This window comes from Drosophila ficusphila, unplaced genomic scaffold, assembly GCF_018152265.1.
Source record: "Drosophila ficusphila isolate 14025-0441.05 unplaced genomic scaffold, ASM1815226v1 contig_414, whole genome shotgun sequence".
Classification (NCBI taxonomy): Eukaryota; Metazoa; Arthropoda; class Insecta; order Diptera; family Drosophilidae; genus Drosophila; species Drosophila ficusphila.
Genome location: NW_025064328.1, coordinates 12,563,768 through 12,590,991, shown reverse-complemented (window position 1 = coordinate 12,590,991; position 27,224 = coordinate 12,563,768). Strand labels below are relative to the sequence as shown.

Genomic DNA, 27,224 nt, shown 5'->3' with positions numbered 1-27,224 from the left:
TTCTGGCCCCGCTGCATCATTGTCACCTTGAGCTTTGGGTTATTGGGTTTTCACACACTCGGCCAGACATCACCTCCTCCCCCAAGCCCCACAACCCATCCTAGATGTCCTTTTGCAACACGTAACCCGTGGCACTTTTAAGCTCCTGAAAGTGCAACAACAAGAGCAAGAACAACATTAGAGGATGAATTGTTAGCTTCCACAGGAAGTATGAAGTGTGTTACAAATTAAGGCGTTTGCTAACAGATATGTCTTCGAAAAATAAGATGGATGTGTTAGATTCTTGAAATATTTGAAATACCAGGGTTAACTTACATTAAATTAAAGCTCAACCACACTTTAATTGGAATGAATTAGAAATATGACCAAGTCACAAAAGCAGCCAACATTTCCAATTTAAATATCGTTTTGTTTTTTTTCTATAAAAATTTCACTGCATAGAAAAGAAAACTATTAATTTAAAAGCTTTTAAATTGCGGTGATTAGAATGAAACTAATGGAAATTGACGCCCTGTTGTTATTTTGGTTTTTCTGATTAAATACATAAGCTTTTCAATTATTTAACCCACATTTATGTTTCACATTTATAGATTGTTGGCCTAAAAAAATTTGCCAGACAAATCTTCCAATTTCACTTCTAAATTGCCCTGGGACTTTCACAAAGTTGAAAGCAAAATGCCAATGATATATTTATTTTTAAGCTCTGAAAAGCTAGTAGCTCTACACCAGCTAAACACACATTGCTGCTACTGAACTATAGTTTTCCACATTTTCTACATTTATAGTGCAGAAAAGAGGTGCCTCTCCACCTTCACACCACTCAGGGCCAAAAGGCTGTCCAGAGGCCTTTCCATTCAACGTTCAGTTCAGCTTGGCCATATAAAGTCCCCATGTATCTGAGCAAACAACTTTGACTTTGAATTTCTTGCCCAGCAGTGGCAAACAACCTTATATAGTAGCATATCACTTTGCTTTGGATGCATAGAGCCGAAGGCCAGAAGAGCACAAAAGTTGATAAATATTTGCTTTGTCAAAATATTTGTGCATACTTTCGAGAAACAGGAAAAGCAGTGGAAAGTGGGAAAAATGGGGTGGGGGGAAAAACACTTTCACGCCTCACTGGGGGTTAGCCATTTTTGTTGTTCAGTTTTAATTGTGCCAATGAGACGGTATGGTTGTCAGTGGCTTTGAGTCCTGTCAAAGTTTGACCTCTCACCCTAAAAAGGACCTCGTCTCATCCCCTTGGCTTTCCTTTAAGCCACACTTTTCATTGCCATAAGCCATGTTTGATATTAATGTGCATCTGTGTGCGTGCCAAGAAACATGATCTCGTAGTCACTTCCCCTCAGCTCCCCCCTTTCCCCTTTGCTTCGTGAATTGTGCAGTTTTTAGCCAAACTACTTGACCATGCCATTTGACAGTAACCACCTCGTGCCACGCCCCCTTCTGCAGACGCCGCCTCCCGAGGTATCGCGTATTTATTGTGCATGGCACATGCGGCGCTCGCATGTTACATTTTATGTTTGCCCAGACTTATTTGTGTGTGCCGGATGTTCGGGTGTGTGAGTGAGCAATTTATGCTGCCAACTGCACTGAAAAAGGGAAAAAATAAATTGGCCTTTTAATATTCATTTTGAAAAGGCAAAGGTGTTGGGCAGGAATTGATAATTGTTCTAAAATATTTTAGGTTTTCTTTTTGAAAAAAATATGTTATTTTTCAAATTCCTAGAGCTCTTTTAACGTTCCCCGAAAAACGAAACTAAAAGGAAAATTACACTACTACCAAAACAACAAAAAGTAATATTTTTTAGGGTTACTTAAACTGAGATATATATTTACACTTTATTTAAGCAATTAAAACTGGAAGTAAGCTTTTGTTTTTATTTAGTTATAATGTGATTGCCGAAGAATCCTTTTTCAGAAGTCTGACCGGAAACCTTTAATCGTTTTGTTGACCCCAACGAATACCAACATATAGGTGCACTAGTTTTTATCGCAGTGTACACCGTCTGGTGGCTCGTGGTGGTCGTGTGTTTAGTTTTCGGCCACGTGATCCGCATAATAATAAGCGGTATTCGAGCCGTTGCAGTTGTAGTTGGCATGCCACAATGCCACAATCGCAGCTCGCTGTTCGCTGTTCGCTGGATGCTGGATTCTGGATGTAGGATGCTCCTGCTGCAGGTTAAAAGCGCATTACAGCTGAACTTCATAAATTGCAGCCGCAGCGGTAGCAGTAGGGCTACAATGTTCACATGCCAAGCAGTTGGTTAAGGTTTAGCTTACCCACATTTATACTCCCATCCCCTTTGGCCAGCGGCATTCTCATTGCGCATTCCAGCTGAGCCTCAGTCTCAGGCCAAATGCAAATTCATGCTTACAAAGGACTCACTGGGGACGAAGAACACATGTCAAAGGGCCATGACAAAGGCCAAAAGGTACCCAAAGCTCATTAGTAGAATCAAAAAGCCGAAGGAGCCAAAGAGGTGCCCCAAAGTGTGGCAATGGCATTAAGCATTAACACAGTTGGCACAAATTGAGTTGAGCTTGTGTGGGCCAAAATTTCGCTGAGACAAAGCATCTCAAGAGTTGCAATGGATTGGAATATAAATAATATCCGCATTAAGAAAGGCCCTTAATCAAAGGTTGAATATTCGAAACTTTTAAATAACTATATTAATTAATTATTATTAATTCGTTAATGCATTATTTATTAAAAAATTGACCCAAATTAAACACTTATGTTAGCATATATACGAGCTTTTGTCAATCGACACAATCCATCAAATTTTAAATAACCAATTTATTAACAGGCAAAAAATCACAGTTTATTTAAGTTCTTTATTCATCATCGTACAAACTATAACTTTTATTCTTGAATGGTGGCTTTTTACAAATTTATATCACATTTATTAAAATACCCGAACGGTGCGACAAATTTAAACCTTGTAACGAGCATTAAATACTACCTAAAAACCCATACAGCTCCAAATCAATTGTATCGCGAAGGAGCTAAAGAGGTGCCCCAAAGTGTAGCAATGGCATTAAGCATTAACACAGTTGGCACAAATTGAGTTGAGCTTGTGTGGTCCAAAATTTCGCTGGGACAAAGCATCACAAAAGTTGCAATGGATTGGAATATAAATAATAACCGTATTAGGAAAGGACTATTCAAGGGTTGAATAGATAAAGCTAAAACTATATTAACATTGCATTAAATTATATAAATCTTTTAAAACATTTTGTATTTACAAATTAATTTTTTTTAAATGGACCAAAATAAACAAGTATATTAGAAGATATACGAGCTTTTGTCAAGCAACACAATCCATCAAATTTTAAATAACCAATTTATTAATAGGCAACAAAACTCAGTTTATTTAAGTTCTTTATTCGTCATCGTACAAAACTATAACTTTTATTTTTGAATGGTGGCTTTTTAAAAATTTATATCACATTTATTAAAATACCCAAACGGTGCGACAAATTTAAGCCTTGTACCGAGCATTAAATACTAACTAAAAACCCATACAGCTCCAAATCAATTGTATCGGTTATCGTTTTGAGAGCCAGGTAACAATGACAGCCGTCAATCTTCGATTGAGAGCCTGCAGGATCGATTTCATTGACTGCCAGCCGATTCCCCGTGAGCAGACACATGTTATCGCCGGAAAGGAAGTCGATTCTCCGCACATCTCGCGCTAATTGACAGCATTTCCGCATTTTAGAGGGAAACCGTTTCAGTTAAGGCTGCATCCCGTCATCTATTCAATGACTAAAACAAAGACCGTTTCACCATTGAATTTATAATCAAGTTGACATTGCACACACACACACATATATATATATGTATAGATATGTATGTGAGTATGTTGCAGCGACCGTTGGCGGAGTGCGGTTATATGATAATTAAAACTCGAACCCCCAAAAAGTACGGACAGGAGGCCTTTTGTTTATGCTAGCCCGAAACATTTTCTAGTTGAAAGAGCGCACAATTACGCGCACAATGACACGCCCTCACTTGCATAATTGCGGCCTGATGGCGAGCAGTTTGTAAATGGCGCCGGGCTAACTGCAGATTTGGTTCCAACCATTTGGGCATATTTCTGAAACAGTTACCGAAACAGAAACAGAGAATCTGAGTCTGAATTTGAATTTGAATTTACCGAACGGGCCGAGCGGGATGCCGTAAAATCGGTGGAATCGGTGGAATTGGTGGAATCGGTTGCAAGCGATGCGCTAATTTGAAGTGCCACAAAGGCATTTTCCCAGCGTCGTCTGGCTGCCGGCCATTGATTGCAATTATTTTCAGGGCTAGGTCCGCAGACGGGCGTAATTGCGACTCAATTGAAACATTAATTCGGTAACGTAATTGATTGGGCCAGCGGAAATCGAATTAGAGTCGATTAGACATCGCAACTTGGGAGACCAGTCAAAGTTGGTCTCCTCAAAAATCTCAAGCGAGTAATGATTGTGCGACAGCCCTGGGAAAAAACGAAATTATCCTTTTATTTTGATGTAGCGACTTGCAGTTAACCATTGCTATAAAAAGAGTGTTTAACACCCAGTTTATTTACGCTAATTGTTAGTAGCAATTATTTTAACGATTTATAAAAAAAAGGTTTCTGGACATCTTTTTCTTCTCTTATAAATTTTAGAATTCTACAATTAATATAAAGGACATGATTTGTTTTCCGTCTATCCTTCATATGAATTGACGCTTTAATAATATACCCTTGAAATTTACGAGTATCGGGTATGAAATTCCGGTAAAATACCTTAAACCGTTAAAACCTCAAAAACCGAAACCGAAAATGCACTCTCCCACGCTCAATACACTTACACATTCAGAGAGAACGAGAGCGAGAGAGTTTTTCGCACACACACACGTGACTCAACCGTTAATTTTTCGTTACACACACAGACGACAGCGGCGCCAAAATGAATTCAATTAATTAAATTAGTGTTGAACGGCCAGTTGCAAACTGCACACCAAATTGGAAATGGTAATGGAAAAGCGATAGGGGGAAAGGGAAAACTGGGCTAAGCGATACTCAGTCAATGAATTACAAAAGGCTTAACCCGAGCTCGTACACTTTCCACGTAGTAGGTTTTTATAATCATGATTATTTGATATCTCACAAAGTCACTAGCTTAAATAATTTAAATATAATTTTTGTAACAAAATGGAACCCGTTTTTAAGACATTGCGCAACCGTACCGTATTAAATGGGACCCCACCGAAAAGGATAAGTAATCAAAGAGAAAATCAAACTTTCACAAATGCAGTCGAGGAGAACAAAATACAAAATAGTAATCAAAAAAATGCGGCCAATGAAATTCAAAAAAATAACATTCAAGGAAATGATGCAAATGGAATTCAAGATAATAACAATCAAGATGTTTCATTTCTGCAATTTATTGATCCAGAAGAAAGAATTGAAAGAATGGAACCTGCGTATAATGAAACCAACGAAGTTGAAAATGTTGATGACGATCTTATATTTGTGAGTGATTCAAGGGATCCGGTGGATATAATCGATCTTACTCAAATTGATGAAGATTTTTATTAAATTAGTCGATAATATCGAAAAAAAATAATTTACACAAGGCCCAAATTATCCGGAGGGATTTATCAACCTATAAAGCCAAATTATCATAAACTATGATCAAACCGAAAACTAGATAATGGTGATCCCAAGCGCCCAAAAAAAAACGGAGAAAAACCATTAAGAAAAGGAGAATTACATAGCTCAACCAACTCAATTATTAACTTTCATGAATGGCGGGTAAATTTTGCAAAGCGCCATCTGCTGCGGCTGCATTTACTTTTTTGGTGTTTTTTTCAGTTTTTATATTTAATTTGCCGTCTCTCACAAAATTCCCTCTGCTCTTTACTTCGATTTTTTGCTTCCCGTAAATTGTATTAAACGTATATAATTAAGTTGGCCCAACTGGAGGTAATAAATTATGACCCCCAGCCCCCGGAAACCGTTGGCGGAAACTTTTTCCGATCATTGCCGTTGCGACAGACAAATCGAATTAGCGACAAATGTGTACTTTTTTTGTGTAATGTTCCCAATTTAAACTCATTTAATGCCCGATGAAGGATTTAAATGGTCGGCACAACCCATGTTAAATGCTAATCTCTAACAGCTGTTCCATAAGTCAAGTGAGATGTCATGCGAGTGGCGAGCAAAAAAAAAAAGGTTTTCACAACGAACGTTCATCATGGCATGAATTACGGGGGCGTCAAACTGTCAAGCACCCAACCCCCCATCCCCAAACCCCCCATTTTTTGTGAGTGTAACACCCACTTCAAGCAAGACAGATGAACTAGGACTCTTTTTCCATATAACAAGGATGCAGTGAGCCTCTATTTCCTGTGACTATTGCTATTCATAAAAATTGCTCAATTCCGCTGGCGTTGGCTGGTTTTACGGCTTTTTATTTTAGCCGGCTTTGTCTCGTTGTATCGCTGACACCCCTCTTAAAAACCGGCGGGCAGAGATTTTTCATGCAAACAAGTGATATTTTTGTTGACAACTCCCCCACTCTTCTATTTCGGTCGGTGGCTAAAAAAAACAACATTTATGCCTAACATGTTAGGCTGAAAAAAGAGCAGACAACGCCGGCAAAGTGGGTTGAGTGGATTGTTTATACTGCAACACATCCAAAAGCACATCCACCCACCCGCCAACCTTTTTAAACTAGGTTTTAAACTCCCAGTAGTTGGCTTTAAAAAAAATTATGCCTCAAATTATGCAATGTCATGTGTGTGGACCACCAGAGAAGTACGCCCAAAAAATATTCGCAAATTTTGCAATGCTGGCAAAAATTTGCCAGGACATAAATTGTTATTTGATTAAATTTTTAGCCAGCAAACATATTTCAGTATGTAAAAAGAAACGATTGAAAATAATAACAATATTTATTTGCAGCAGCAATTTGTGCAACAGTTGCAAGTTTCAAATTCATATTCCACCTGCAAAAGAGCAAGTTTGTGAGATAACAAAAATAAAAACAAACAAGATAAGATAAAAATATTGAATGGAACCTTGCCAAATTTTAGGTAAGAAAACTATATTCTGTTACATATACATATGTATTTCTACAAATTATTTCTTTATTCATCTTGTTTTCAGATTTTCCCATAAAATTTGTTAGTTCAAGCATGAACATTACCAATGAATTCTGATAACGTGAAATGTTTTAAATCGAACTATTACCTAGATACTAATAACCTAATTTTATTGTTTCAGTACCAATAAATTTCAAACGTGTTCTTATCTTTATTTATTTAAGAATATTCGTCCTTTAGCCAGATAAACGTCCTGAAGAACAAATCTTTAAAAAGTTATTGACACTAATAATTCACTTGTTCATTTAGTTGCTTGTTGTAATTTGACCTGTTCAATTCAGTTCATTTAAATTGACTTTCGTTAATATCATCCACTTAACTGCATGAATAGATTTATGTCTGCCACATAAATTAAAAAAATTTCAGCCCCGCAGCAATGTTACTTTTATGCGCCTCACCGAATGCAACAAGTTTATGCACTTGCACGCCAGTTGAAGCTTGTGATGCGATCTCATAAATTAAACTAGCTAAAGCCGGACAAAAAGGAAGCCAAACGTCACAAAACCAGAAAAAGAAAGTAGCTGGCCAGGAAAACTCTGCCCGCAGAAGCCGCAAACATGCAAAGCCAAAAAAAGGGGTAACATGGGCGTGGAAAAAAGGGGTGAATATGCAGAAGAACTGCAGCTGCGAGTGCAGCGCCAACTAAGCACGTGTCAAGTGTGTGGCCCAAGTTTTAATTTGCCCTAGGCATCCACTAACGTCCCCTACTCCCAGAACACACTGAGAGAAAAAAGGGGGTTTTAATTTAATTTTTGTGAAGAAAAGAAAATAAAGTAATATTACAAGTGCAAAGATCTAAAATAATAAAAGTTTTCACTAATCAAATTAATTAAAGAAATATATGTGATTATGCATATTAAGATTTTACAATTTTAAAACAGCCTCTTTCAATTGTATAAAAAAATATTTAAATGTGATACATTGTTTTTTTTCTGTGCATCAGCAAGGGGATCCAAATGCCTGACGCTGAGTAACTGTCAGGCCCGTTAGTCCCTTCATAGCTGGAGAGCCGCCTTGATGTCTGACAATGTCATCAGTTGCAGCTGACGCAGCAGCAGCTATATAGCTGTGCCAGATATAGCAACAGTAGGAATCACCAGTGGCAGTAGCAGTTGCATCAGAGTTGCAGGGAGTCAACTTGTGCAGTCACACACGCATCGCTCGCCTTTTTTTAGGGGCTCTTTTAAATCATGTTGGTGGAAAGTAAAGGGGTAAAGGGAGGCATGATGGGACTTCAGAGGGGTACAAAATATATCCATACATATCCTCATACTTTACGCCTTTTATACCCAAAAACACAATTTGGAAAATTCGCGCTAAACTTAATAATGTATTAATTACAAGAGCTTCACTCAAACCTATTTATTTAAACTTCATTTTAATTTTACTGGCAAATAAATAAGTTTGTTGTTATATAAGTTATATTTTAATTTTTAATTTAAAAAAAAGTCTTTTTCTTTTCCAGTAGAACAAAGTTATCTAATTTTATTCTTATATGATTTTTACTAAACTTCTCATTATTTTGTTTAATATCTAATTTCCTGATTAATATTTGTTGTATAATAAATACTAGAAATAACTATACATTTTTCATTTTCGTAAACCCTACCCCTGGAAATCTTCTCCTCTCCAGATCAGCTAACAGGCCATCTGCTCATGTGGTGTCTATGACAAGTGGACGAGTGGGTGTGACTTGCCACTCCTCCGATTCGCCGCTTTTCACCCACTTTGCCACCTTCCCCGCTGTTTGCCATGTGAGACTCTGAAGAGGATGATAAAGCGAGGCTCGGCTGGACGCTGTCAGTTAGCCAGTGAGTCAACCAGTCATTCAGTCAGTCAGTCAGTCAGTCAGTGCTTCAATCATTTTGTAGGGAACCGATCCACCCACTCCATCCCCTTTATCATTTGCTGCGTGTTGAATTGTGTTTTCATTTGAGTTTTGTGCGACGCTGATTGCCGCATGCCTCAATGACATTTCATTTATTAAGTGGGCGAGCCTTTCGCCAGTTGGCCTTTCTCTTTACCGATTTTTGCAAGCTCAGCGCCGCACCAATTAACTATGCAACAACCTGCTGACGTCACCGGTGTTACCTTTACCGTTACCGATACCGATACCGATCGGCGGAAAAAGCGGATGTGGGAGTTGGGAAGCGGAAAAAATCCTGAGAGTCATGTCGCCTTCCTTTGATTTGTTTTGCCCGAGTGTGTGAATGTGTTACTTATATCCGCTACAAAAGAGCATTTGCATATCAAATGAATTGTAACGAGCATGAAACAAGCACAAATATCGCAGGTTCCATCCTCAAACCAACGCCGCCGCCCATCCATTCGATCCCTTTTAGCCAGCTGAAATATAAATGTTAATCCGGGTGGCGTCAATTGCAAAACGTTCAACGTTGTTGACAGCCAACGGATACACACAGCCCAAGACCAGGTCCTGAAAACAGGCCCAGGATACGAGACCCAGGCACAGGACACAGGACTACAGCACAACGAACTACACTGCAACAAAAATGCTAAAGTTTGAAAACAATTGTCACAAAACTTATAGCTGTTTAAAAATAAATAACAATACCGCTTGTTGTCTTAATATTATTTCATAAAAACAAATATTTAAAACATATTCTTGCTTTACATAAAGAATTAACACATTGTTTATCTTTCAGTTTGTGTTTAAATTTGAAAGTAAAGGAAATCTGCTTTTAAATTTAGTTTAATTTTTTTTTTATTAATTCTTTGAATTAAAAATCTTATAGTTGTTAATGACTGATTAAAGTCTTAACATCTTTCATAAGACAGGAAAAATTGTACATATGGTAAAAGTAAAAAAAAGAAAAGAATTTAAATTCGAAACCTTTGGCAAAAGAGTTATATAATTGAAAAGTGATGTGCAATTTCGTGGATGCTTTTCCCTGTGTGATATCCTTTGGCCGGGCCAGTGTGTCAACGGGTTTTTAATTGATTTTCATGGCTGCAGTTTTTGATTGTGCTGATTGACGCATCAAATGAAGTGACTTCGTCCGTTCGAAAGGACAACGGGGCAGCTCGGCAAGGTCCTGTGTCCAGTGTCCTGTGGCCATGTGTCTGGGCCATATCAGTGACGAGACAAACAGGACAGAGCCGAGGGAAGAGGACAGAGAAGACCCACCCGCCACCCGGCCAGTAATTAAATTTGTCAGCCGGACAAAACGTTCGGCACTTTTGCGACCTACCGACTGCACAACGTTGCGTATGCGTGATGCGATGAGCTGCAAAGGAGTTTTTGGTTGGAAATGCAGGAAGGGTAGATGGATGGATGGGTGGTTGGGTGGCGGCTTATTGCATTTTAATCACAGCATTCAGTAAACTCATTGCTTATCCTCACGGCTGTCTTCTCTATTTGTTGCTTTTTGCAAATATGAATAAATATGTACATAAATGAATGGAGTCGGCGATGTATCAATGATTCAAGAACTGAATGCCCGTATTAATGAATGAACTTTTCCATTTGACATTGGCCACTAATGAGCCCCTTCTGACGTCATTACAGTTGACTGTTGTCCAAAAGTCCGGAGGTGGAAAGCCATGAGCAAATCTGCGAAATCGGAGACTCAATTTAAAAATCATTATGAGCGCACATTAAGCGTAAAAAATTAATGAGCAAGCTGCGTCAACAATGAGCTAGGAACCGTGTGCCAGGATATCCCTCGACGTGGATGTGTGTGTGCTGCAGGGAATCCAAGGTGCGTCCGCTCCTGACTGCATCATCCTTAATATAGCCTGGCTTCAGTTTCATAATGGTGGGAAAAAGGAATAAAAAAAAACGCCAGCGAAGGAAAGTAAACGCGCCCACACACAAAAATGGCAGGAAAATGAGGAAGGAAATCTCCAATAGAAGCAGATGGTAGAGGAGGGGGAAAAGGGGGTTCCCCCGAAGGAGCCGCCGCTCTGATAGGATGTCGACTTGAATGGCCGCATTGGCATTGGGTTTCGGTTAACGGTAATAGACGTAAGGCACTCGACCAGGTCCTTGGAAAAAGCACGTCGAAAGCAGAGACCTTAAACAAAGAGGGGGAACAATTTGAAGGCGAATTCCAGCAGCTGGGAAAATGGAGAACAGGGAATTATCAGGAAGCAGCTCCTTTTTATCAGTTGCTCCTTTGAGTTAATAGGGATTCAATTAGAAATATTAAATATAAAATACGAGCAGGGGTTGGTGAGATATTATTAGCTTTTCAAACTTTAAACTAACACAACAAAAAAAACTTTGTTACAATGTACAACTTAATTATAGGGCTTATTAACTATTTATATACTTCGTAGAAAAACAATCTATTAATTCAAAAGATATTTTAAATTAATAAGCTACCCACCAATACAAATCGGAATTACTTTATTATTGTCGTTATTGTTAATCCATATGGTAACATAAATCTTATATTAAATAAGTTGAAGATTCAAAAACAATGTTATCCGCAGTACTTAAACTTATAGTTTTATAAATAGATAAGTTTAAAAGAAAGCTGTTTCTGTTTTATAATGATGTTAATATATTCTTAACAAATTTAAAACCCATTAGGATTTAATACTCTCAAGTTTCAACTGTCTATAAGGCTCTTAAGTGTTTCAAAAGTTCCCTTTCCACACCTTCTTACCTTCTTGTCTACGCCCCTGGCAACCTCGATTGGCACAAAGTCTACAACATCGTTTACTTTGCCTAACAATATTTAGTTTGGCAACAAAAGTCGCCGTCCCACACCCCAAAGGACTCGCACTCACCGGTCCACAAAAAAAAGGGAATGGGAGGCGTGTGCTCCCATGTCCCCCAATTTTCCACTCCCCCAAGAACTCATTTGCCACTCATCAGTAGGTCAGGGCATTGTTAATGCGACATATCCTTGAAATCCGGGACGAGATCCGTTTAAATTGTTCAGCTTTCCTACGGTCGAGCTACGGGTTCCGAACTCGGTCTCCGTCTTGGTCTCCTTGGCTTATTCCGCATGCTTGTCACGTCGACCAACGCTGAAAGGAGACACCAAACGGAGGCCAGAAGTTTTTTTTGCTCTGCGTGCCCGGACAGATTGTGCTTCCCAGGACCTGAAAGGATAAGGAGGAGCAGCAGAGGATGCTTGGCCACTGGAAGGCTGGATATCTGCGTGCGTGTCTCCTGCCCTTTGTTGGTAATTACCTCAAGTTGGTCATTTGATGATGCGCAAATCCCGTCGAGTTGGCCGGAGCATTGAGCTGTGATTGTGGACGCAGGTGGGGACTTCCCTTTTCCCCCAAAGGACGGGAATAGCACAGAAAACCAACTGAATCCACAGGTGTGTATATGTGTGTGTGGGCCCTGGGGCTAATTGCCGTTAAGTGCCCGGACAATCCTCAAACGTTTGATATTTTCAACATAAATAATGCCGGCTAGTTGGGCTCTTGATTTGGGGAACGATTTTCACAGAGCTTTAAAACATTTATTGCACAGGGACAAATGTAAAAATTAGAAAAACTTTATCAAAGATAAAGAAGAAGGAGGAACGGCGTTTAATGTTATACATGTGGATGTAAAAAAGTAACAATAATAATACTCAAGTTGTGTATCTCAATCTTACATATAACAATTTGGGAAATAAAATTATAATAATAATAATGCCCATTATTTGGAAATAAAAAACTTTTGTTTAAAAAAATAGTTCAATATTAAGAAATTCAAGTCAATGCCTTCTTCCTCTTTTTAATCAACCAATTTTCTAAAAACTTTATGAAAGAATAACACAATACAGCTTTACTCATAACAACAACCAATAAATAAATTATTAATTAACAAGAATGAAAGAACTTGCAAAAGGTTATTAATTTTTTAAAGCTTGAAATATTTACATATTTTCAGCATTTAAATTCTTTGTCTGTAACGTTTTGAGAGCTATTTATGAATTAAATTTTTTGACTAATTTTAGGAAAGCAGTTTTGCAGTAAAGGATATCTGTTATCCCTGCGTAGAGCCAGCTGAATTTGGTGTGCAGAGTGAAGACTGCCCGCCGGGGTTCTTGCCACCGCATGGTCAAAGTGCTTTTGGTCGCTTGGACCACTTAAGCACAGCGCTTTGGCCATGCTGGCTATTGGCCCAAACCTCACCGCCCCTCTCCCTCTCCCCCTCCCTGTCCCTCCTTTTCTCCTCTCCCTCAGTCACCCGCAAACCGCCTTTTTGGGGTTGCTTTTTTGGCGGCGGCACGTGCAGGTAGGACTCCCGGTTGAGCTCCCGGTGGCGCCGCTGCACATCACATCGCCCCGACATGGATGCGGACTAGCTGAAATGCAGCTAACGAACCGCAATTGCGGTCACATTTCATGAGAGCGCCGCCCGTCGACCGCCGGACACTAAAACGCGCCCCAGGCGGACACCATCGCACATGGACACATGGACACATGAAGGATGAAGGATGGAGGATGGACGATAAAGGATGGATGGTGGAGGAACGGAGGCACTGAACGACTGATTCAATTTGCAGCCAGCGACAGGCTTTTAGTGCAGCCAGTCCCCAGTGCACAACTACCCACCCACCACCCATTTCCCCTCCCCTTTCCTTTCCTTCCTTTCCACCTCCCATTACCCGATTCTCCACCGACTGTGGATATCATCAAAAATTAGCTTGTTTGACGGGACTCCTCGTCGTCGTCCCCCCAAAAAACCCAATGAGCTCGTGTGGCATTTTAAATGCATGTGCACGAACTTCCGTTGGAAAGGTCAGAGTCAGAGTGAGAGTCGGGTAAAGTTCGCAGAGCAACAGGTATATGACAGTCCAATTAACTTGACTGAATTCAAAATGAACTCAACGAAGCACTGGTGAACACAGTAAAGGACGTCCTAATTAACAGAAGGACGAGAGTGTAAAAGTGAATGTGGAACATAAGCTAATTAGCACAATTACTTAAAAAAACGACGTTAAATTTTTCAAAGAAGAGTAAACTTTTTTTTTGAGCTCTTCACTTTTAAAGAATAAAATTGAAAATTATTAAATAATTTGACAAGTTAAGTTTGCTTTTTTTAAACGACAAATCATGCATGTTTTAATGAGATGTAATTCTTAAATTAAAAAATAAACAGTCGCAAAAATGTAAGCTTGTAGCACAGTGCAAGCCAACTTTAAAGAGAAGTTCTCCTTTCGACCGAGTATCCTTCTGTTTTTTATCCTAACTACCTCATCACACTAAACTTAATGACCAAATTAGGCGGAGTGCGAAGGGGGATGGGGAAAACTATTTTGGGGGACAGCTGAGGAGGACATGACGTCCAAAAGATGCTGCAATAATTATGCAAATTTCAATTTGGCCCATCTAGCCGAGACACGAACCAGCAGCAGCAGCAGTGACACCTTCGAACAGGCTGGAAAATAAAGGACGAACAGGAGGAGCCAGAACCAAGGACCAAGGCAATTTGCAGGCGGCGTCAGTCTGTGAGGAACGTGCGAAAGGAACAAGTCGTGACCCCGCACCTCCATTGACCCCTTGACCCATTCCCCCCACCCTTCCCAACCTTCCCCAAAAACAACCCACACAAACGTAAGCGCATTTTAATGATCTCATTTATGCTAATCTGCAAACGCTTGAATCTGTTCACGCACACACACACACACACACAGAAAACCACAAGGCGTGGGTTTGTGTGTGTGTATTTTAAGGGGAAGGGGGGAGGGGGAGGCTAACTGCCACCAGCTGGTAATGCTAATGAAGTCTAATTGAATTTCGGACACTTGACACGTCCCACAATCTCTGATCTCTTGTTGACACGCTGGCAAGAGGGCATGGCACATAAAACACCGAGTTTAAACCAGCAATTAAATGGAAATGCTGCCTCAAATCCGTGAATCCGATATTGATATTAAAACACGTGTATCCTGAAAGCTTAATAGAGTCATTAGTGTTAAGGAATTAGTGGTGGTAACATTATGGTAATCATGTTAAAGGACCTTTTGCTAGTTTGTAGCTTATAAATAAAAAATAAAACTTTAAAACCATCATATATATTTAAAATTTATTTTAGTTTGTTGTGAACATAATGTAAAAATTATAAAAAAAAAAGAAAACAATGTCAAAGTAATAAGAATTTATTATTTTTGAAAAACTTTAAAAAATAACTTTTACCAGAAAGAAATTAATCTTTACTTTGTTTTAATTTTATTTTCCAAATGTGAAATGTTTAAAATTTTTAGGTTTGCATTTGTATTTTGGTAAACAACTTAAAATTGGCGGGAAAAAAATCGCACTATTAACTATCCAAACAATTAGTTTCGGTTTCGGTTAGGTGCTTTTGTTAGTTAAAGTTTACTATGTTTGCGATCCAATCCGTAAGTCTTGCAACATTTGTGAAAACTCGTACACCATTGGATGAATAAGTAGAGATTCCAAACAGGACAAGCCATTCCTGTTGCGAATACCAAATAACTTTACCTAATATATCGCCTGGTTTTCCATAATTTTGATTATTTAAAGGAGTCACGGCACAAAGTTGATTCGGTTCGATTGGTTTTTGGATTCGGTTTGTACATTCATGGGGATGAATGAGCGTAACGTTTTTTGAATAAATTAATATGCCGTCATTTGCTTGAACCCGATCAAATATAGTAAACGGTGAATAAGATTCCGCCTGTTCCCGATAATTTTTATTTGCCAACATACAGGTGGGTTTCAGATTCTCTGCAATAGAAAAAGTAATTAACAATGAAATTATAATTGAACTAAGATACTGTACCTGCTCTCACTGGTTGATCTAGTTTTAGCAAAGCGATATCGTTCGCTGGATGTTTAAAGATCGAATCAACTCTAAATTCATTGTAGACCCTGGCGGTTCCCGATAAACCAACATCCCTGTTGACAAAGATTAAACATCTTAAAATGTGATTGGGGAATCTTTAGAATGACTTACAGGGAATCAGGATTTTCTGGAAGGCCTCTGGCGGTTGTAATAACAAACCCTAAAAAAAGAGTATTAATAAAAACAAAAAATAAGGAAATTAAGCGAAAACGGATATGAGGAAAAGTTAATTAAAAGTTTGGTATTGAAGCTTGTGGGAATTACCTATTGGCATAATTTGTTTTTGTTTGTTGAAATAAATACTCACTTTCTGTAATAAACACTCCCTGTGCCACATAATTAGGTCCACGGATTGTCGCCCGTAACTTCGATGATATGGTTTTGCCAGCACAATCTTTATGCAACCACAATTCCTGAAATTGCTGAGTTTTTGGAAGCGGCTTAGGATCGATATTAAGTGCTTGTGATGGCCACTTTTTATCCTGAGAGGACACTACCGGGTTGTCATAACTTTTAAAGCTATTAACTTTTGCCTCGATCCACTCGAAATGTATTGTTAAATCCGTATAAACTTCCGGCCTTCTACAGTCTTTTCTACCTTGGCCTACCATACCAAATTGCAATCTTTGAAAACTATTACTTCTATCTAACAAAACGGTCAAAGGACCACCTGATTTCAAAGGGCAATTAGTTTGTTTTGAGGTAAAAGCACAAATTTGTTTTGAGCTGTTGGTTGCGCCCGAGTTTAATCTACAATCGTTTCGATTTTTCTGATTAAGTGTGACTGTTTGAAGTACTTCACTTTTCAGGCCATTATGGTTTGGGCCCCAACCAAAGGCTTTAAATGTCCGAATATCTTCGATGTGGCTTCCAATAGACGTATCCAAAACAATGCAGATTGGATAAATGTGGGCTGTAAGGTTTTGTGTTGATGAAGTTCAGGTAGCCAAAGAAACAGTTTACTTACCATTAAAATCCAAAGGTTTCGACAATTTGAGGAGGCTTATATCATTCTGGTAATCAAGTCCGTTGTACAATTTGTGTATGACGACAAGACTGATAGATTGTTTCAGCAAAGGTTCGGATTTGTTGTATGCCCCCAACTCTACGAATCTGTAATAAACAAAAATATATTAAAAAACAAATAAATATTATGGAAAATTCTTCTTTAGAGTACGTACAAGTTTGTTTGACCATTCACGCAGTGGGCAGTAGTTAATATAAAGCCTAAAAAATCATATTTACGTTATCAATAAGAAGGTATTTTTTAAATAGTACAAACTTCTGGTAATTAGCGTTCCGTCACACAGATAATTTCGGTCGTTATATATTGCTGCCATCCAGGCAGCCGCTTGTTGAGCGAAATTAATAGCACGGTTGGTTACAGGTTTCAAGTAGGTATCACAGCGTTCCTCCAGAAGCCGATAGGCAGCCACGTGGCCAAGGATTAAAGAAAGCAAAGCAATCCAAGCTAATATGATCTTCATTTCACGAGAGGCACAAAACAAATGAAAATGCGAATGCGACATCAGCTATTATCAACTTGCTTTTTGCATATACATTTTAATTAGATTCTGGTAATAAAAAAATATATTAAAGAATACAGAGATAGTCATTCAAAGAAGAGATTTCGAACAAGAAAAGAATTTATGTTTTTTTAAACGAAATATTATACACCCTTGTTTTGAAACTGCTATAAATAAAAAAATAAATAAATTATTCATGCATGCAAAAAGCTTGTAAGTTTTTTAAATTCGTCTATCTAAAATATTACCTTGCATGCATGCAAAAAGCTTGTAAGTTTTTTATATTCGTCTATCTAAAATATTAGCTCACCCTCTTAATATTTTAAATGATTCACCACAGATCCTAATTATCAACATATAAAAGCGCAAATAAAAATAATAAACCCTTCAAGAAATAGTAGTCCCGTTGTAATTTCACAAATCCCATTTAAGTCCCACTTAAAGCTATTTGTGGCACGAGTCGTCAGATGCATTTTCCCGTTACCAGTATCCGTATCTGAACGATGTGCGACTGTGCGAGTATCCGTATCTGACCGGCTTCATCTCAACGGGTTCCAACTGCTGTCCGGCGGAGTCAACATTTGCGTTTTTGCGGCTGCGGCGAGCATAAAATTTCCTATGCATTCGACCGCATTGAAATTTTCTCGTAATATTTGATTTGATTTTTAAACAAAACGCTGCCCCACGCCCCGTTAGAGCGAGATAGTGGCACTGTCAAGTGACGAACGTTGGTCGGCCTGACATATTGACAAGGGGGACTGGGCTTTTATTAGCATGCCAGTGTAGCAACAACAAATCAGAATTATTTGACAGCGCAGCTAATTTACATGGGCGTCCGAAAGGCGGACAGAGATAAAAGGGGGTCGAGTGTTGGTCGGACCCGAGCTGATACTCGTATCTCACATCCCCACAGAATGCGGCTTCTGTCTGCGGCTTCTTTCTGTGGCATCGTCATGGATCTGGACCTGAAACTGAAACTGGACTAAAACCGGAACTGAATCTGAATCTGTCCCTGTCCCTGTCCCTGGCCTCGTTGCGAAATTGTCGAACAGCATTTTAAGTGGGCAAAAAGTTTAAACCGCTTTCGACTTGCGTTCAATTTCATTTAATTACTTGACGTAAATTTTGAAACTTTATTACCGATGTGGGAGGAGTACGTGTAAGTAAATTTTTGTTAACCCTTTGTCTGGCAAATCCTGAAACTGTCTTGAAAAACTTTTTCTGGGAGGCCTAAAAAAGAATATTTTAAACAATCTTTAACCAATATAATTAATTTTGTTGCAAATGTTGTTAAACATTAACTAGAAATATTAATTATCAACAAAATAGCAGTGGGTTAAACTGTGTAAGCTATTAAATTTACAACCAAAACATTTGGAAGGTCAGATTTGATTTACAGTAAACATCACGTTACAGAAAAAAAGTACTTACATAAATTTCCAAAGCCGAAAAACATGCAAATGTACAATTGTTTAATATTTCCCATCAACGCGATTATTTAACGAGGAAATAAACGACTTGGAAAATTCCCCCGCTTTTATTTTAGAATTCAATAGAATAATAATAATAATCTTGTCTTGCAATGTCAGACTAAAGTATTTTCTTATCAGGGTTTTTAAGCTTGGATAGGGGAAAAAGAGCGATAGAGAGCTCAGTAAGCATAATCAGCAGCTCAATTGGGTGTTAAGAGAATAAAAGTGAGAGTGATTGTGGGAGAGAGAGTGCGATCAGCGAAAGCGTGACAAAGAAAAGCCCCACCAGACACGCGATAAAAACAAAGACCTACGAACATACAAACGTACAAACATATATAGAAGCATGTTTACATTCCCTGGGAGTTTACACATGTCCGATATGAATCTCAGCATATACATATGTGTATATGCAAATTAGACAACCGGCAGATAGTGCTTGGCGATAACAGGGCTGATTCCTATCTAAACTGTAACAGGTGCCCAGCAGACTCGAGAAACGCGATCCCCGTTGGGTCCCGAGATAAAATTGATTGATAAGGGGGGTGGGCCTGGGTTGTGGGGGGGTGGGTGGGGAAGGGCGGCAAGAACACAAAGCTCAAAAAGAGAGCTTCACGCAGGAAAGCTTCGTCACACACTTTGTAGCTATTGTTCTCGTTTCTCTCTCATTGCGGCTCGAGTTTCAATTTAGTCAATTTACCGTTACCGTTACAGTTGCACTTGATGAGCGCCGAACAAACAGCTGGAGCGGACCCGTGGAGCCGTCGAAGCGGGAACGGGTGCTGGAGCGGTAGCCGAAGTCAAAGCCGGAGCCGAGCGACTTCCATTGGCTCATCCTGGCTGCATGACGAGCTCGTAGGTTTTGGGGCCTCAGTTGTGGCTGGACCGCCAGCCGCGATCGGTCTCTCTCTGGCGTTGATTTCCACTGTTACTCTCTCCCGGAAACTCTCTCCACCCACGCTATGTGTTTTTTGTTGTGAATGAGAGACATCGTAAACTGTTGTTATAACTGTTACTTTCCTTTCTGTGTCTCTCTTGCAAACATTACCCCCTCGCCCGGTGTTCTTTGTCCGTTATGTATCGTCATAATGCGGAGAGCTCTTTCTGTTTCATCAATCGCCTTAACGGGAATGCCAATGATGAACTGCAGCAGCCGGGAGAGCACGAGCCCACTTCCGCTCTTTTGGACTACTGTAAACGGAAGGTGGGTGTGGGTGTGGTGGGATGACCGCTCATTCATGATTACCTAACAACCCGAATCGTGGGAACTTACTAATGATCATCTCGCCCAACAGTTCCTCCGTCCATATGTGGCCATCCTGACGCTGGTGGGCCTCAATCCCATCTCCACCGACATGAGCAGCATCCGGGCCTGCTGCAGCTACGTCCAGGCGCTAATGGTGCTGTTCGTCCTGCTGGTAGGATACCTTTTGCGCTACATATGCGGCTACAGGTGAGTGAGAAAACCGGGAAAAACAGATGCTTTAAACCAATTTGGTTTTAAGGTATTTCCTAGATAAAGAGAAAGCGGTGCACATTGAAATTACTTCAAAGAAAGTGAATCACTCGAAGAAAAAACCATTTCAAACCAGTTTATCGCATCATGTAAACAAGCATACTCAAACGCAATCATATTGTGTCAATGAATTTTGTTCATTGTTTACATTTTTCGTAAACAACTATCAAAATCTGCTAGATAAAAATAAAAAAAAATTGTATTGTTTAATATAAATTAAAACTGAATATTCGTTACGTAAAAATTTTCAAGACAACAAACATTATCAACATTATCAAGGCAAATCAAATATTAAAATAGGTATTGTGCATTTTATTTTTGTGGTATTATTTTAAATCAAACATTTTAAAATCGGTAATATAATCGATATATAAAAAAATACAATATAATTTTTCATTTTTTTGCACACGAAAGTATAAACTGATTAATATCACCAAAATTAAAATTTCGTATAATATTTGTTACGTAAATATTTTTTATTTTATTAGATTATTATTGGATCTGTGGGGATTGCTAGGTGTAGAACAAAAAAATCTCAATTTCTAGTAACACTCTCTGCCTTCACTCTTAACTACTTTCGTTTCAGAGGTGATCGGGGCTTTACCAGCTACCGAGACATCCAACCCAGTAACAATGGGACAGATGGCGGAGCAGTCACTCCCAACACCATAGGAGAACTACTCTTTGGATTTATAATACCCAGTGGCTTCAACCTATTGGCATTCGTGTCGGCAGTGCTGGTGTGCAAAGTGATAGACCATGAGCAGCTGCAAAATCTCATCGAGAGGGTGTTCCTTATGTCCGCCAAACCGAAAAGACTCTGCCGGATGTTGTGGTTTTTCCTAACCGTGGCACTGGCCCTGCTAATTTTACTTTTTGGCTACGCCTGCTGTGTGGTGATGATGCAGCCCAGCCAGATCGTGAAGGTGTCCTGGCTGGCAGAAGCCCTAAGTGACTGGGAAACGTGGATGCGCGTCGGCCTGCTGGTTACCATACTCCTCCAAGATCTGGTGGAGATTATCATACTTAGCAACTACTACATCGAGTGTTATTTGCTGAGGATGCATCTGGAAACGCTCTCACATAAGTTGCTAATGCACTCGATCGATTCACTGGATTGGATGAGGGAAGTACTCGAATTCCGCAAGCTGCTCGACCGACTTAATCAGCACGTGTCCATACCAGTGTGCTTTCTGATTGTGATGAATCTGGCATATGCCTTCGCGGGATTGGTTTACCTCTTCAAGGACTTCGATTTCCATTACTGCGCACTGAAACTGGTTCTACTTAACATTGCCAATGTGATGCTGTGGCTGTTTCTGGGATTGCTGCCCTTTTTCGTTGCCTCCTCGGTGACGCGTGTCTGCCAGAACGCCCAGGCGAATGGTCATCAGATACGGGTTAGACCATTCGTTTACCACAATACCTCGGCGGAGGATCTCAACTCGACGCTGCTGTTTGCCGCCTCGCTGGATATGTCCGCCAAACTCTTTCGGATGCCCATCCAGCCGAACTACCTATGCTTTGCCATCCTCGTGGTGGTCATCGTGATCCTCACGCTGGGCATGTGCATGAATCTCAACGCCCTGGGCAAAATATAACCGAGTACCTTTAAGCATTGCCTACAATAATAATAAACAAATATAGTATTTGTCTAGCTTACAACTTTGCGACCTGACTGACTGGCTGGATGCTAGGCAATTTATTTACAGTTTATGTCTTCCGTCTATGAATTAGCTACTTATTAGTACTCTAAAGATTAGTCTCAGTTCGGGTCTCGATTTCTCTTTCTACGAGTATGCACTTTGGTTTCAGATCGTATAAGCATCCCCTACACTTGTCCTTAGTCCAGGCTCCAAGCCTATTCCGTCACCATCCCAGCCACGGCGGATGGTTGATCTTGGCGGGCGGGATAAAGGTAAGGTTAACCGGTATGTTGATAAGGGCGTGAACCCTCTTCAGCCGCTGCAGCGTCGATCGAATGATGACTCCGTTCTTTCCAAGCAGAAAGCCGGCCGGTATATTAGCGTCCCGTTGGGTGTTGTCATGTATCATCTCGATGTAGTGCTCGAACTCCGGTGAGCTGGGATTATACTCGGTGATGATGGCAGCCAAAGCACCCGCTGCCTCTGCTCGCAGCGTCTTGGTGACGAAGGAGCACTCCCTGTGGAAAATAAGATTATCAGAATTCGTCACAAAAAGGGTAACTTTAACTTATCTCTCTACTTTAAGCCTAATTTAAAGTAAGCATTTCATAATTATATAACATATAGTTTTGTCATTGATAAAGTTAAATATTTTAAATGGACAGAACTCGAAAAAATGTAAGACCACTCAAATCACATCCTCTTTATAGGATTAAATTCCAATTAGTATTTGATTTCTTATATTTGCTGGACCTATTGCCTAATTAACAAGAAAGGAAGCTAGCTTCGGCAAGCCGAAGCTTATATACCCTTGCAGTCATCACATATGTCGAACAAAACGCATAAAGGCTAGACAACATCGAACCTAAGTCGATTTTTCTATTCATTTTCCATATTTTTGACTATAGATCATATGGGAGCTATACGATATAGTTGTCCGATTTTGATTAAATTTAACTCGTAATTCAAGAGTCGTAAGAACACTCTATATTCCAAAAATCATACTTGTCTGATGAAAAACAACGATGTTATCAATTTATTTCCATTAATTCTATATATAATTTTCGATCCCTCCTATGGCAGCTATATGATAGAGTTACCCGATTTTGATCAAATTTAATCCGAAATTCAATAACAGTTAGAAAACGCCATCTTGAAGAATTCAAGTCGATCTGATGAAAAACAATAGAGTGAGAATTTTTTATTTCATTCTCTTGTATTGGAGCTATCCGATATAGTCGGCCGATCCGGCCCATTCCGACTTATATACTGCGTGCAACAACTACACAACTTTTGGGAAAGTTTCAGCGAGATAGCTTCAAAACTGAGAGACTAGTTTACATAGAAACCGACAGGAGGACAGACGGACAGACAGACAGACGGACAGACAGACAGACGGACAGACGGACAGACGGACAGACGTACATACATATTTCGATTCAGATGGTGATGCTGATCAAGAATATATATACTTTATGGGGTCTGAGGTGTCTCCTTCACTGCGTTGCAAACTTCTGACTGAAATTATAATACCCTCTGCTCTGCAAGGGTATAAAAATAGACATTTAAGGACATATAAATTATAAATTACCAATTATGGTTTATTGCTGAAATCATAAACGTTTTTTGACAGCTGATGGAAACTTAACAAAAAAACTAATCGTTAAATTAAGTTTCATAAGTTTCTAAAAGCTGATATTTATAAGGGACTTTGTTTAAAAGACATTTTAATAATTTCTATCAAGCACGTTACAAGATTGTGATATCCCTGATGATAGGCATTAAATGGGCGGAACTCCACTGCAATCGGAATGATTCTTTGACAGCTGAGATAAATTAAGTGATTTCTTGGTATAGGTAGGTAAAAATTTGCTGATAACAAGTATCTTCAGGTACCTAGCTCCATAACCACAGATTAGCTTCTATAATATTCTAGCGGTTCTATCGGGTCTCACCCTCGATCGATGAGAGCGACGCCCCCGTTAAGCTCCCGGGCATTTCGTATTTCTTGGCAGGCTCCTGGCGGATCAGTAAGCACCAACGGCACGCCTTCTAACCGCTCCGAGAAGGTGGATCCAAAGTCCTTGGCCGGACGCAACCGGTACGTGTATTCCAGGTCCGTGGGCGATAGGATTTCAAAAAACACGTCACCCGCTATTATGTCTTGCGTGGTGATGGGTATCGATATCGTGGTGCTGGCTCGGATGAAACGGCTCAGTGTGGCGGCAAGCACTAACCAAACAATAAGCATTTTGGCCACGCACGCATAATAATGTAAATGTTTGTTGCAAAAAAACAAACTAATTCTTATGGTGTTAGGTATGGACTTGCGGTCGATAGTGCCGATCTGGTCGATGCTATCGGCCATCGGAAACTATTTAAGGTATCGAGTAGTTCCAATTCTATACATAACTTAACCAATTAAGCGAAACATTTTAATCTATTTCTTCAATACTCCCAGTTTTATAACCAGAATGCTATTTTTTAACTTTTTGGATTATATATTTTCTTAATTTTAGTAATGCCCTTTATCGAGAAATCGATAGTTCTTGTATTGCGTGCTAATTGGCTTGTCAATTTGGTCAAAATTCGTAAAAAAGAACTTGATTATATTAAAAAATAACATATATCCAACAAGAAGTTTGAGCTTATAAAATAAAATGTTTGGTAAAGCCTCATTAATTAACACTTAATGGAGAAATCGATAATTTAATATTGCTCGGTTTCATCCTTATTTTGAAAACATTATGTGCTGATTCCTTTGTTATTTAAGAGATTATGTATAATATGCACTTTACTTAACCAAAATCAAGCTTTTTTACCAAACCTTAGATAACCGGCATTTTGCAAAGACACCCCCAATGTATTAATCGGTTATCGTTATCTGTTAAATGCGAATTTATGGGTCCTAGATATAAAAATATTTCTTAAATATATTCACATTAATAGTTGTTAAAGAAGTTTGCAATATAATTTAATAAAATTTTTCGATAGACTGGATATCCGAACTCCTTAGCTTATGAGAGCCAGTCCATCTCTACGGGCACACTGGTTACGTGGGGTCAAAAAGTGACTAATTGCCAACGACTAAATTGGGTTATGTAGTGTCCTGCAAGTAATTCACCCTATTTAATGGAGCGTAAACCCTTTTGTGTAAATGAAAAATGTAAATAAGAGTCCGGTGAAACGAAGCAGGCCGAGATGTAACTGTAACGTGACCCTAGACGACCAACCGTTAGTATAATATTTCATCTCCGTGTCGCCTAACCCCGAACCAATGTGCACCGCGTGGAGGACCAGCGTTGCCTTGAACCGCAACCGAATCAACTCTGACGGGTAGTCGATACCACCGTCCGATTAAGTACTCGTTCCCTCAACGGCAGCCATTTTAACTTTTGGCGTCGAAAATACGGCGAGGAAATCTGAGGAAGCCGGAGATCCTGTTCGTCTGTGTGGTTTTTTCGCATCCAGCGCAAGCAGTGTGTAGTGCTCGAGGGCCCCCGAGGAACCAGTGAGTGAGTGTGTGCGAGGAAGTTGAGTTGGAAGCGTTGAAAGGATCCGGAATCTAACCAAGAGCGGAGCGAAGAAGATGTCGATGTCTGCCACGTGCTACAAGTGCAACCGGCCGGGCCACTTTGCCCGGGACTGTCTCGGAGGCGGCGGCGGACCGGGCGGTGTTGGTGGAGGCGGCGGTGGCGGAGGCGGCGGTGGCGGAGGCGGCGGCGGTATGCGCGGCAGCGATGGCGGCGGCATGCGTCGCAACCGCGAGAAGTGCTACAAATGCAACCAGTTCGGGCACTTTGCACGTGCCTGCCCCGAGGAGGCCGAGCGCTGCTACCGCTGCAACGGCATCGGGCACATCTCGAAGGATTGCACCCAGGCGGACAACCCGACCTGCTACCGATGCAACAAGACCGGACACTGGGTGCGCAACTGCCCCGAGGCCGTCAATGAACGTGGCCCGGCCAATGTGTCGTGCTACAAGTGCAACCGTACCGGACACATCTCCAAGAACTGCCCGGAAACATCTAAGACTTGCTACGGATGCGGCAAGAGCGGACATCTGAGGCGCGAGTGCGACGAGAAGGGCGGACGGAACTAGAACACCGTGACACCCTCTAAAAATATGTAATCATCGAAGGAGGAATGAGTAATGTTTCAACACACGAAGAACAACCAGATGAAGATAAGAAGAGAAAAAAAATAAAAATTATAAAAAAACATGAAAAACGAAAAATCAATTTGCTACAACATTCACAAAGCCAGCCAACAGCAACAACATCAACTAGCGACAGCAGCAGCACCCAAGTCAAGATCATATGCTCCAAAAACAGAACCCTCACTCACATCCCCACACATTAAACACACTCAAATACTATATAGTCTACTCCAGAAAATCATCCAGTAAACCATCTCTGATTCCGAAAAGCCGAGCCTGCAGCGCGGTGCCAACGTCCCAAGAACTGAGAAAAGTGCAGAACAAGAATTGGGCTTTCCACGAGGGAAAGCCAGAAGAATCAGTGGCCAAGGAGAAAGAAAGGCTCTACGAGCCAGGGGTACGAAGAAGCAAAACCACCAGACGACGATAGCCAACGGCAGCTGTGCAGCCGACAGAGCAGATGACGCCGACGAAGAGGTAGATGAAGACGATGAAGATGAGAAAGAGGAAGAAGATACGACGACCCAATTTGTAAGATGAGACTAAACTAAACCGCAACAGCAACAAGAGAATTCACCAAGCAAACCACTTTACTATAATTATACATATATGATTATGCTGCAAAAAGTGTTTGAATTTACTAATTACATTATAACGAATGGAATGAAACTATATAAGATTATATAAAGTGAAAAAATTACCTTAAAAAATAACTATATAATGATCCTATTAGGAGTTCCACAGCCAGAAAAAACCGAAAGAAAAAGCGTAAATAAAAATTATTAAAAAATAAAGTCCAATGATAAAGCAAAAAGGCAGGCGGCGAGAAGAGATGACAACCATACTATACCACTCTATCCAGCTGCTGCCGGCGAGCCTTGGGAATTCTAGAGGATGTGCGACTGCCTATACCCAGTATCAGTAATCCCACCACCACCCACCCAATTAATCACCACCCCACACATCCATAACTCCTATCATT

The 27,224-nt window shown here is 40.0% G+C and overlaps 4 protein-coding genes and 1 long non-coding RNA gene across 9 annotated transcripts; 3 read left to right on the top strand and 2 right to left on the bottom strand.

Annotated features, from left to right (window-relative positions):
• Positions 1 to 5,134: 5,134 nt before the first annotated feature.
• LOC108096539 lies at positions 5,135 to 7,292 on the top strand. Of its 4 annotated transcripts, none has more exons than XR_001771711.1 (3): positions 5,135 to 5,786; positions 6,939 to 7,069; positions 7,143 to 7,292. It is a non-coding gene; the product is annotated as an uncharacterized LOC108096539 (long non-coding RNA). The 4 variants fall into 4 exon arrangements; XR_001771709.2 differs by having other exon boundaries at positions 5,847 to 7,069; XR_001771710.2 differs by having other exon boundaries at positions 5,135 to 6,791.
• A 7,977-nt stretch (positions 7,293 to 15,269) lies between these two features.
• Positions 15,270 to 19,020, bottom strand: LOC108096549 (prothrombin). The gene is made up of 8 exons (XM_017198238.2): positions 18,881 to 19,020; positions 17,206 to 17,497; positions 17,105 to 17,150; positions 16,891 to 17,036; positions 16,231 to 16,836; positions 16,035 to 16,083; positions 15,861 to 15,976; positions 15,270 to 15,805 (listed from the first exon to the last, which is right to left on the bottom strand). Exons 2-8 carry the CDS (start codon positions 17,450 to 17,452, stop codon positions 15,423 to 15,425), a joined length of 1,593 nt encoding a protein of 530 aa, XP_017053727.1. The 5' UTR covers positions 17,453 to 17,497; positions 18,881 to 19,020; the 3' UTR covers positions 15,270 to 15,422.
• A 588-nt stretch (positions 19,021 to 19,608) lies between these two features.
• Positions 19,609 to 22,102, top strand: LOC108096894. Of its 2 annotated transcripts, XM_017198839.2 has the most exons (4): positions 19,609 to 19,776; positions 20,072 to 20,125; positions 20,217 to 20,374; positions 21,024 to 22,102. In XM_017198839.2, exons 1-4 carry the CDS (start codon positions 19,645 to 19,647, stop codon positions 22,036 to 22,038), a joined length of 1,359 nt encoding a protein of 452 aa, XP_017054328.1. In that variant the 5' UTR covers positions 19,609 to 19,644; the 3' UTR covers positions 22,039 to 22,102. The 2 variants fall into 2 exon arrangements, with proteins under 2 accessions (XP_017054328.1, XP_017054327.1); XM_017198838.2 differs by having other exon boundaries at positions 19,774 to 20,125.
• Positions 22,082 to 24,427, bottom strand: LOC108096895 (PRADC1-like protein). The gene is made up of 2 exons (XM_017198840.1): positions 24,039 to 24,427; positions 22,082 to 22,601 (listed from the first exon to the last, which is right to left on the bottom strand). The coding sequence occupies exons 1-2, from the start codon at positions 24,332 to 24,334 to the stop codon at positions 22,307 to 22,309; spliced, it is 591 nt and encodes a 196-aa protein (XP_017054329.1). The 5' UTR covers positions 24,335 to 24,427; the 3' UTR covers positions 22,082 to 22,306.
• Positions 24,428 to 25,393: 966 nt separating this feature from the next.
• On the top strand, positions 25,394 to 27,036 carry LOC108096694 (CCHC-type zinc finger protein CG3800). Its single transcript, XM_017198510.2, has one exon. The coding sequence runs from the start codon at positions 25,673 to 25,675 to the stop codon at positions 26,183 to 26,185; it is 513 nt and encodes a 170-aa protein (XP_017053999.2). The 5' UTR covers positions 25,394 to 25,672; the 3' UTR covers positions 26,186 to 27,036.
• Positions 27,037 to 27,224: the final 188 nt, after the last annotated feature.